Raw genomic sequence first — 12627 nt, forward strand, 5'->3', positions numbered from 1 at the left:
CCTTGGAAGCAAGAATGGCCAGACTTCATCTCACCTATTTTGGTCATGTTGTCAGAAGGGACCATTCCCTGGAGAAGGATGTCATGCTTGGTAGAATGGAGGGTCAATGAAAGAGGGGGAGGCCTTCAACGACATGGATTGACACGGTGGCTGCAATGATAGTATAGCAGGTATAGCAGGGATTGTGGGACTGGCGCAGGATCGGGCAGTGTTTCGTTCTGCTGTGCATGGGGTCGCTATGAGTTGGAAACGACTCGACGGCACTTAACAACATAATGTACTTAGAATGTTATTTTTTTTTGCTCTAAGAAGTGAATTTGAACACACTTTTAAAGGCTTTCTATTGTGCGACATACTTTGGAGAATTGGCATATAAATAGGAGCTGAACTCAAATTTACCTTTGTCCAAACTGATGAAAGCTTTTTCACATGTAAATGTCTAATAGTGACAGGTTTCATCATGTTGCCATATATTGTATTATCCAGCAAGTACTTGGACCCGTACTTTGTCAAGTACTATGGTTGGCTTGTGGCTTCAGAAATGTGACATACATACACTCTTTAAGGAGAAGGTGTTAACAGATAAGCATTACATGGTAGAAGTAAATGCTGACTGTAGCAGAAACCAAACTCATTGTCGTGTCAATTCTGACTCATAACATCCATATAGGACAGAACTGCCCCTGTAGGATTTCAAGGCTGTAACATTTACAGAAGCAGCCTGCCACATCTTTCTCCCAGAGAGCAGCTGGTGGGTTCAGGTCACAGACCTTTAGGTAGGTTAGCAGCCCAAGCACTGTGCCACCAGGGCTCCATGTGCTCAGCATAAAACTCACTGCTGTAGAGTTGGATCCGACTCATAGTGACCCCTCCTTGGGTTTCTGAGGTGGTATCACTACGGAAGTAGATTGCTGATCCTTTCTTCCGAATGCTGAGTATGGAGAGGGTAAAATAAGGATGAATGGGCACCACCGGCCTGTTATATATAATTCTAGCTAAGATTTCCTTGAATATTTCTCTTAGAAATTAACCAACATGAAATAAGTATATGATCCACCTAAGAGGGCTTATTTAAATTTACTGCAGGGCTGGTTAGAACCTAACAGCTGGGTATTATTCAGGACTCTTCCCCATTTTGTCATTCACTGTCAAGTGAGCATACTCTGTCCACTGGGGAGTCTATAAAGGATGAAGGAAATGAGACCTAATGCAAATTAGACATGGTTATGAAAGAAACTTTTTGCAGTTTTCATTATTGGTAACATGAATGGTTGAATGTAGAGTTGGCTTTAATGTATCTTTCTGCACACCAGCTGGAATTTAAGTTTGTGGAGTAGCTTGGGTAGTTTTAAAAGGTTTTCTTCTTGCAAGATGGACTTTGGATTAATAGGAATACTTAAACTTTTAAAGATGTGGGCCCTGAAGTGGAGTTGGTTTCTTTCATTCAAGCAGAGAATGGCATCAGAGTACACTAAGCCACTTTAGACTCCTGACCAGCAAAACAAAGTTTAGGGAAAGAATTTGCTCTCGAGAAGGACTTTTCAGCCTGCCCTTGTCAGCAGCTGTGTTTTAGCTGAGTGGACGTGAGAAATAGTTCTCAGTGGGAACTAGTTAAGAGTGCTGCCATTCTGAGTATGCTTTTTTAAAACTTAAATAATCCACTAGTGACTGCCATCCAGAAGGCTGGCAGTTCAAACCCACCAGCCACTCAGAAGAACGGCTGGACAATCTACTTCCGTAGTGATACGGCCTCGGAAACCCAATGAGGGGTCACTATGAGTCAGGTCCGACTCGATGGCAAACAACAACAATCTTAGAGCATGTATGTGTAGATGATGGGAATTAAACTGGGTGGCTGGTGGTTCTGTTTTCAAACAGCCTGAATCGTGAACTTAATGGGCTGTGTGGCTTCTTTGCTATCATGCTATCTGCAATTTGCCTCCAGTGTTTAGTAGACAGGTGTTTGCATTTTAAACCCAACACAAGGAGATTCAGATCTAATTTCATTTTTTAAATAATTGACATTTATTGCACACCTAAGTGTGAAAATTCATACCCAATATACTCAAACCTGGTGAAGTATAAATTTGAATCTAAGCCTCATTCCAAATTCCACTCAAACGTACTTTAATACTTCAGGCAGCAAAAGGTAGCCTTCACAGGAAGGCAAGTTTATACTTTATGTAACCAAATGTTTTCTTTCAATCCCCTCTGTGCCTATTTTATCCTAAAATAAGGATAATAGGACTGATTTTCAAGGATGCTTTGAAGATTAAAATGTGTTGGTATGTGCCATCCAGTTGATTCTGACTCACAGTAACCCTGTATGTTAGGTTTTAAGAAAAAATGCCTAGCATGTGGTAAATGGTCAATAAATACCATTTTTTACTGTGGTATATCAAGCACTGTTTTATTGGTACACTTCAGGTATAACCTTTTGGGAAGACACCTGGAAAAAAGTTAATGACCTTAAAAATGTTTACACCCTTTGGTCTCTTGAAGATACTAGATTTAGGGGAAAAAAGACATCCACCAGCTTTACTTAAAAATGAAAAACAGAAACCTGACTTCATTATCATCTGTTAATTCTACCTTCTAAAATAAGTAACATCTGTTGTCTCTTCTGTGTTTCCACAACTACAATTTAGGACCTGAACATTTCTCTCTTGGATTTGTACACCAGCTGACGTATCTACCTCCAGTCCTGCCTTTTGCTAGACCCCCACCAGACTGTAATAATACACACAGCACCCAAGAGATCTTGTTAAATGCAGATCTGATGTATACTGGTTCTTTGACTTGAAGCATGCTGGTAGCCTGTGGCGAAATTGGACAGGCAGATATATATTTTAAACAAGTTGTAATTTGAATGCCTTTGGGCAGACAGGCACCACCAGCCCTACCACTTAGTGTTGTATTTATTGATTACTTTCCTTTGTATTCACACTTCACCTGCCTGCCCCCTGTGAGACAGGTGAATTTGTCAACCCCTGGCCTACAGTATACAATCCAAATAATGCAACTGGCATGACCTTCCTAAAATGTAGATAATCATACTTCCCTCTTAAAAAAAAAAAAAAAAGAAAAGAAAAAGCAACTGGCTTCTTTTGGTCTAGATTTATCCAATTAGCATGCATTTATTGTGTACCTACAACATGCCAAGCATTTCTAAGGACCAGAGATAATACAGTGAACAAAACATATCAAAATACCTGCCATGAAAAAGCTTAAATTTGATTAGAGATAGACATATAACATGTCCCATAATAAGCGTTAGAAAGGAGAGTGGGCACAGTGTGGTGAGGGTGCAGGGCCATTTCAAATAGAATGATCAATGAAGGCCCACAGAGATGAGGGCATGTGTTATGAGTCCATCTACTACATCTGGGGAGAATGCATTCCAGGTGAAGTGAAATGGCTGGAAGGCCATCTCTAATATCGTCTCAGCCAAATACTAGTTACCCTTAAAATTCAACTCAAATGGTCACTTCTCCAAGAAAGCCTTTCCTGACATCCCAGATCGAATGAAATTATTCTTCTGAGCACAAATTAAAGTTTCATGATTCCTTCATCTTCTATAGACATAGTTCTTAAAAATACCCACCAGTAAAAAAATTATCTGGAGGATAAGTAGGTATAACGAGGTGCTTTTGATGAAACCTTCCTACTGTACTCTTGTCTGGAATATGTCCTTTGGGATGAAAAGGGTTTTGCAATCAAAGTCTAGAGTTGAATTTCTCAGCTGAATAAAGTTGGACAAATCCCTTAGCTTTGCTCATGCCACAGCATCAGTAAAATGTAATGTTGGAGGCCTAAATCAGTGAAAAGCCCTCAATGAAAACTGCTTTTTCTTTCTTTCTAGGTAAAGCAAACTGCTTCAAGTATCCATCAGCAGCTGTTGCCACAAGAGGGCGTCATCAGCACAGCTGGCAAGGCATGGCTGTGTTACCACCTCAATTTCAACCAGCCACCAGCTGGTTTAATGCTTCAACTTTAAATCCATTATTTTGTGAACTCTGAGTTAAGAAAGGTATTTGACAGACATGTAATGGTGATGTGCTTGGTACCAACTATTACAGGCAGACTAGGAGAAACAAGAACACAGTGTGATGGTTAAAAGCAAAAAGGTCTTTTGAATCAGACTGAATGAGATTTGAATGTGGGTTCCATGACTACATTGGGCAATTTTACCACACTAAGCTTCATCTATAAAACACGGATATGCCAGGCTCTACTAGAGGGCAGGTGTTGGCTCCAATAAGCTCAGCCTGGCTTGATAGGCCCTAAGTGGTGAAAAGTATAGGGATGAAGAATTGGGGCTACCTGGTAATTGCTGAAATGCTGTAGGTACACAAAGGCCCAGTTCTGCTCTGCCCCTCCTGGCAGTGCCTCTTCTGCATCTTCCCCAATACTGGCAGCACTGTGCTGCAAGGGAGCCAAGCGAGACAAGAAATCAGCAAAGGACTGAGTGAGCACATACCTTGAGGAAATCAGAAAAAAAGCCAGAATCTCGGTGGATTTTTAAGAGTTGATTAAAAATGGCAGTGGGTTTGGTTTTGATGAGTACTTCATTTTGGGTCATTTCCTAGTAAAGCTTCTTAGAGGCGGACAAAGCTGATTATGTACATGAAATACTCTGAAAGTAGAAAGGTAAGCATTGCCTTCTAATGTACCATGGGTATGCCGAAGACATTGGCTATTTATTCATATGTGCTATTTATGCAAAGCATTTGTATGGCAAATAGCATCTTCTCTATGCATTTGTATGGCAGACAGCATCTTCTCTATTACTGTATCTCAACTAACAATGCAGCCTCTTGATGGTGAGTTTAAAGGTGATTTCTGGTCCTTGATTGTTACTGTAGGCGCTTCACTTAGAAAGGAAATTTAATACACATGTTCAGGAAAAAGTATTTATTTGATGCTTTTACAAAAATAGTTAGGCACATAATTTTCATTATGTCACCTGATTTATATATCTCAATTATCAGTACCTTTTAAAAACACTAAAATGATCATTTGGTAAATAGAATCTATATTGAAAATATATTGAGAGGCCAACATTTACAGACAAAATCAGTTGATCATCAACATAAGAAATAAAATATTTATAAACAAAATATCTAAAAACATTTCTGTGAGATAATAAATCTAAGATTTCTTCTTTAAAAGTATTTTCGTAAAAGCAAGGCTTAAAAAAACAACACTGAGAGTATCTCCTTACATCATGATGAAGTACATTCCTAGCAGTAAGAACTCATTAGATGGGTTTAGAAAACAGTGATGGTGCAAGACTCACTTATACTGACAACTGAGATAAACCTCGAAGCAGAGGCAGCGTGGAGTCGAGTGCATTGAATCAGGAGAGGAAGAAGGAGTGCTCAGCCTGCACAGGAGCTTTCCTAAGGTGACATTCTGGGCAGTCTGAACTGAATTACCATTTGGAAGTCTAACATTAGGAGCTCTGGTAGCATAGTGGCTAAGGCACTTGACTGCTAACCAGAAGGCTGGCGGTTCAAACCCACCAGCCACTCCTCGGAAGGAAGATGGGGCAATCTACTTCTGTAGTGATACTGCCTCAGAAACCCAAGGAGGGGTCGCTATGAGTCGGGTCCGACTTGACGGCACATAACAACAACAACAAAGGTATAACATAATTCTCCTTTTATAAAATTTGTCATCACAATATACAAGTAATTTTGTTCCTTTTAAAGATAAGTGGGATCAGCTGCATCACCAAATGACACATTTTATATATATATATCCAGTAGGTATTAAAACTGAGAGTGACCAGAAACCATAATCTAAGCATTTTAGAGACAATAAAGTACAGGGTCATGTTTTTCAACGAACACAAACCTGGAATTTAAGGAGCAGTAATCAAGAATCTTGTTTTGCCTATGGACTCACCATGAAATAATGCCAGTAACCGCATTGCTGAGTGCCTAATATGTACTAGTCATTGTGCTGAGTAGTTTTACATCTATTATCTCATTTCTTCTAAATATGATCATTTTCCCTCCAGGAAGAAAAAAGTTAATTACAGTCCTGTCCATAAGGAGGAACCAATATCCCAAGGTTATGGGGAATCAAGATTATGTGCAGCTGAGGGGGAAAAGAAGGGACCCAAGCTGTACACAGAATGTTAAGGGCCATGTCATTTATCTCAGAGCTGGAAGACTAGGATGAGTTACCAGACTTCATTCTGGTTTGAAAAATGCTTCCACTATGGGGGGGGGGGCACCTCTACAAGCAATGGTACTAACTGGGCAGGCAGCTCTTGAGTACAAACCACTCACTCCTTTCATCTGCTTCCTTTCTGTCAATGAGGGTTCAGGCCATCACCTCTGGCTAAAGAATAATACATTCCTTGAGGGGAAGAACCATTTCACACTCATCTCAGTTACCCCAGAGCATAATATAGTGGCCGGCATACACAAGACACTCAGTAGATCTTTGCTCACTGAAGCCACAGTCACTAAAGTGAGGGCAGGCCTCAAGTCTTAGATATTATTACTCCCAACCATTCAAGCTCTACTATACCTCTTGTGATAATCCTGCAAAAGTTTTACTGAACAAAGCCTTCCATGGATTCTTGACCCAATAAGACTACAGTAAACCTGCAAATGCACATTACTATTATTTTACCTACATGCAAGTTGGATCCCATCAATGACTAACTACTAAGGGAGGCAACTGCCACATGAGGCAATTAGAAATCACCTGACATGTTGGCCACCAGCAGTATGGTCAACTAGGGTTGTTTTAGCACTGACTAAAAGCAGATTGGCCAAAGAGGACCTTCACTTTCACTTATTCAAGGAAGAGAAGAAACCACTAGTCATGCAATTTGGGTTTCAAAGATTTTTACCACAATTCATCTGTCTCAATTAAATTCAAGATTACACTCTATACTGTGCCTTTTTCCCCCAGGAGGCAACTAACAGGCCAAAGAGTTTTTGCTTTGTAAGATCTCAACCTTGGGGCAAAATCCAGACATTCAGGGAGCTTTTAGGTTACCAGGTGCAATCCCTAGTAGACTACCCTGAGCCCTACACATAACTGAAAATACATACTCTAAAGACAGTTGGCCAGTCCATTCAATGGACTGCTCTCTTCCTGTGCTGCTTCTTACACTGATAAGAACTTCTAGGAATCAGGACACAGACAGGGCAGGAGCTCTAAGTCAACTGTGCTGCTTCTGATAAGCCAGAAGGTTCAGGATAGGCCAGGAGCCTTGAAGTACAGAAGTCTGTCATGTGCATTTAGTGAAGTTGTAACTATATGCAATTATCTCAAACAAACGTTGAGCCTGACTCCAAGAAGCAGTTCAATCTCAGGCAGAGCACTAGTCTATAACTTCTAAATACACCCAAAGGCCTATCATGTTGAGAAATTCCACAACACAAATTTCTAATATCAAAGAATATCTAATAGAAGGAAGAAAACACTCAAATTAGTTCTCACTATACCTTTCCACCAGGACTTGATGGAATACTCATTGAGATGTTTCAACAAATAGATGCAACACTGGAAGTGCTTACTCGTTTATGCCAAGAAGTTTGGAAGCCAGCTACCTGGCTAACCAACTGGAAAAGAATCCATTTCTTAATGCCCATTTCAAACATGCAAAAGAATGTGAAAATTAACAAACAATATCAATATCACAGTTAAGTAAAATTTTGCATTTTGCTGAAGATAATTGAAAAATGGTTGCAGCAGTACCTCAACAGAGAACTGCCAGAAATTCAAGCCAGATTCAGAAGAAAACATGGAATGAAGGATAATACTTGGATGAAAGCAGAGAAAATGTTTACCTGTGTTTTATAAGCATTCAGCTGTGTGGATCATAACAAATTATGGATGACAGTGCAAAGAATAGGAATTCCAGAACACTTCATTGTTCTCATGAGGAACCTGTACACAGATCAAGCAGCCATTCAAACAGACTAAGTGGATATGCATAATTTAAAACTAGGAAAGGTGTGCATCAGGGTTGTATCCTTTCGCTAAACTTTTTCAATCTGTATGCTGAACAAATAATCTGAGAAGCTGGACTATATGAAGAAGAATGTAGCATTAGGAGTAGAGGAAGACTCATTAACAACATGGGATATGCAGATGACATGACCCTGCTTGCCAAAAGTGAAAAGGACTTGAAGCACTTACTGATGATGATCAAAGACTACAACCTTCAATATACATTATAGCTCAATATAAAAAAAATAAAAATCCTCACAATTAGACCAATAAGTAGTATCACAATAAATGGATAAAAGATCAAAGTTGTCAAGCATTTCATTTTACTAGGATCTACAATCAATGCCCAAGGAAGCAGCAGTCAAGAAATCAAACAACTTCTTGCATTGCGCAAATATGCTGCAAAAGACCTCTATAAAGTTAAAGAGCAAAGATGTCACTTTGAGGGCTAAGATGCATGTGACTCAATCCATGGTATTTTCCATCTCCTCATATGTGTGTGAAAACTGGTCAACGAATAAGGAAGACCACAGAAGAACTGATGCATTTTTATTACGGTATTGGTGAAGAATATTATATATACCATGGACTGTCAGAAGAACAAACAAGTTTATCTTAGAGGAAGTACAGAAGTGAGAATTGGCCAGACTTTGTCTCTTGTACTTTGATCATGTTATCAGGAGGGACCATCCTTGGGAAGGATATCATTCTTGGTAAAGTAGAGGGTCAGCAAAAAAGAGGAAGACCCTCAACAAGATGGATTGACACTGGCTGCAACACTGGGCTCAAGCATGGCATAGAAACCGGCAGTGTTTCATTGTGTTGTACAGAGGTCACTGAGAATCAGAACCAACTTTATGGCACCTAACAAAAGCAACAACATACCTTTTCACTACACACAAAATTAGGCAGTGGTAGATAACATTCACAGACAGAAGTGCCTATCAGCTGAGGCCAGCCTAGAAGGTAGATGATGACTCCAAAATAGAGAGTGACTTCTCCCTCTCCAACTTAGAGTGATCTTTTAGGTCTTCAAAGGCTATTCTTCTCTAGTTCCAAAGTCAATCAACCACTTGCCTCTTTGAAAAAGCTCAAGCCAACTCAGCTAGCATTCCCATTCCTTCACTCCCTCAGATCAGTTAATCAAATGGCAGCATGGTTCAATGGAAAGAATACAGATTTATTTATTTTTACTTATTAGCAAGTCCCCTACTTTGTCTGTATCTTGCTTTCTCATTGGTAAAAGAAGGACAAGAATATCCATCTGATACAAGAGAATATCCTATTCTTCCCTTGGAAATTTCTCAGGTCAGATGATGCTGGAAAAAGTGAGCCAGAGATATCCTACATGGAACTTGTTCCAATGGAAGTTGGTCATGGGATGAACTGTGGCAACACAGCACCACTGGCCAGGATTTAATAAATACAAACCAAAACTGGGAAGAGACGTGAATATGAAAATGACCTAAATATAATTAATTCTTCATTAAATAGGGGGAAAAAAATAGAAACCCTTCAGGTCCCTTGAAACATCAAAATATCAGATGTTGAGGTCAACAGAGCCCAGTGGATTCCAAACCCAATGAAATAGAAGCTAGTGTGTGCACCAGTGCAAAAGTACCCAGTCTTTTGTATAGTGACTGTACAACTGGACTGAGCCAACAACCCTTATCCCCAAAGCCAAAGAATATGTCTGAGATGAGGCCCAGAATTGTGCTTGGCTTAAGATTCTTGTAAAAGGCAATTCAGACAATGTCTATTTACTGCTGTTCTCCCTGGAGGCAGTACTAATTGTAAGAGAAGCTGACCTGCTCATTAAGTGAGCCAACGAGCATGGGATATAATTGGATTAGGCAAGTGAGACTGTCCAAAGGAGAGAAGTATGCTCATGCCATCTGAGGAAGATGATGGCTCTAACACTGACACTGCCAGCTAAGTCCAGGCCTAGCTGATCCAGAAACATCTAACCAGGTTTTCCTCTCAAACTAGTAAATTCGGGAATGTGAATTTGACTGATCTGAAGAGAAATTTTAAAAGTAGCAACCCAGAGGAGAGAGGCTTGAGGACATAAGGTAGTAACCTTGCTGACTGCCATTCTCATTCAAAGAAGCAGCTCAATTCTGAGCTGAGTTAGTTTCCAAAATGCATCTCTATACACACATTCAATCTCGGATTGTTGCGTTTGGATTCAAATTGCCGTGGAGTGTAGGCAGGACAGGTAGGGACTTCTAACCCCAGTTACAGATTTATATTTCTGAGAGCAAAAACAACATCCTCATAATTACATTTTTTGAATCGACTGACAGATCTAAGTTCTCCACTTTACCTATTATAGCAGGAGTGAAATGTTAAAATCACCTCCAAAAGCATCTCTGTATTCCCAGCACCTAGCACAAATGCCCTACAAATATTACATACTCAATATATTTTAGATGAATAAATGAGTCAGATGGATGAATAAATTAATGAAAGTCCCACTTCTTCCATTCCTTCACTATTCTCATCCTACACAACAATGGGGAAACAATATATTTTCAAGGAATGCACTCATCCCATGAGTCCTCAGGAAAGCTCACATGGAAACCAATACACTTCAAAGCCCCACATATTGTTGCTTAGGGCCAAAGGTGCCATCTTATGCAAATGAAATGAGGATCTCCTCATCAAGAAAATACAATCATAAGAAATAAAATTCAAAGAAGAGAAATTTCAGATATTGCTGCATTTCCAGCAGAATGAAGTTAAAACTGCCTCCAGACACCTGCCGCAATGATTTGATGGATGAAGCTCCTGTTGGAACACTTCATATATGCAGCTCTCAGGGACACCTGGATCTCAAACTATGGAATAATACATATTCAAAACACTGATGTTTCACTGTCAGCATAGAAGAAAGAATAAATTAAAAAGCCTGGTATATTATCCAGTCTGATATAAATTAATTCAAACAACATATTTAAAATAGAGTCAATTATAAGTTTCTCTCATCATATATTTTAAAAGGCAGCAATCAATCCTCAGATTGTACAAGTGCAAAAGAATGGTATTAATGCCATAATCAAGATGCCTCAATATCTGTGTAAGAACGGTCAGTGTTCCAAATTCAGCAAAAACTCGGGTCTCCACAAGTTTAAGCAACCTTCTGATCATACTGCTCCTTTTCCTTTAATGTCCAGCTTGTTACTGGCCTCTGACTGTTTGCTCAGCTGCTCTTCAGAAAATGTGATGTAGGAATACACCAGGCTCCCAGCAATGCTGCAAAACAGAAAACCACCATCAGGGAGGGAGGAAGGAAGAAAAGAATGAAGGAAGGAATGGCAAATGTGTGGCAGAGTGGTGCAAAGATAGGAGTACCTTTATAAACCATTGTTGTTGTTGTTGTTGTTATGTGCCGTTGAGTCAGCCCTGACTCATAGCGACCCCTCCTTGGGTTTCCAAGGCAGTATCACTACGGAAGTAGGATTGCCCAACCTTCCTTCCGAGGAGTGGCTGGTGGGTTTGAACCGCCAGCTTTCTGGTGAGCACTCAAGTGCTTTAGCCACTATGCTACCAGAGCTCCTTATAAACCATTAGCACATAAAATTAAAACAGATATAGCATATTCATCTACCAAACTAGCAAAGACACCTCCACCTCCTTCCCCGCATGGTGCTGCTGAGGCTTAGGGAAAATGAATGTTACACACACACTTGCTAGTATGAGTGTTAATTAGAAGACAATTTGGTGAAATCAGAAGTGTCAGAATTTTGCTTATCCTTTGACCCAGCAATCTACTTCATGGATGTACCATGAACACCTCAGATTTAGCTACGAAGTATTTATCCCAAAAAGTATAATGGCAAAAAAATTAGGTAAAGTATAAATGTCCCACTGTGGGAAATTACATAAATTCACAGAATGGAATACTATGCAACCATTAAAAAGAATACAAAATGAAAATAGGCAATGACACCTTAAATGGGGGGAAAAAAATCTAGTCCTATTTTACTTAAATGAACATGTACATGGACATGAATCAAAATGGACAAAAGACTGGAAGGAACACACCAAAAATCTTAATAATGGTTGTATGTAGATGGTGAGATTACAGGTAATTTATTTTTGAGTGTTTTTCTTACATGTACAAAAGGTGTTAGAAAAGCATTTCAAAAGCATTCAAGGTGAATAAAAGTTATTTTCTAGTAAGAATGGAAAATACTCCAATTACTAAGTAAGTATGGAAATCTTGGAGATTCACCGAGCTAGTTTCTCTTTGGTTAGAAGGTAGTTCAGAGTAAACCCACTGCCACTGAGTAGATTCCAATTCATAGTGGCCCTACAGGACAGACTAGAATTCCCTTATAGGGTTTCCAAGGCTGTGAATCTTTAGGAAAGTAGACTGTCACATCTTTCTCCCATGGAACAGCTGATGGGTTCAAACCACTGATCTTTTAGTTTGTGGATGAGCGCTTTAACCACTGTGGCATCACGGCTCCTAACTTCAGAGTGGAGAACCAATAATCCAAGCCCTCAGACTCTGACATTTGGTTTGTCACTAGTCTACCACACCTGGTAGCATAGTGGCTAAGACACTTGCCTGCTAACCAGACGGCTGGCGGTTCAAACCCACCAGCCACTCCTCAGAAGGAAGGTTGGGCATTCCTACTT

The 12627-nt window shown here is 39.8% G+C and overlaps 1 protein-coding gene across 1 annotated transcript in view; it reads right to left on the reverse strand.

The window, feature by feature from the left end:
* Positions 1–11126: 11126 nt before the first annotated feature.
* SLC35D1 (solute carrier family 35 member D1) overlaps positions 11127–12627 on the reverse strand; it is an 88602-nt gene continuing 87101 nt past the window's right edge. Inside the window, exon 12 of the mRNA XM_007959328.2 lies at positions 11127–11235. Coding sequence (XP_007957519.2) covers positions 11127–11235 — 109 coding nt within the window. The remainder of the gene's footprint in view (positions 11236–12627) is intronic.

Source organism: Orycteropus afer, unplaced genomic scaffold (genome assembly GCF_000298275.1).
Source record: "Orycteropus afer afer isolate SDZICR_OR568_19922 unplaced genomic scaffold, OryAfe1.0 scaffold00016, whole genome shotgun sequence".
NCBI classification, from domain to species: Eukaryota; Metazoa; Chordata; class Mammalia; order Tubulidentata; family Orycteropodidae; genus Orycteropus; species Orycteropus afer.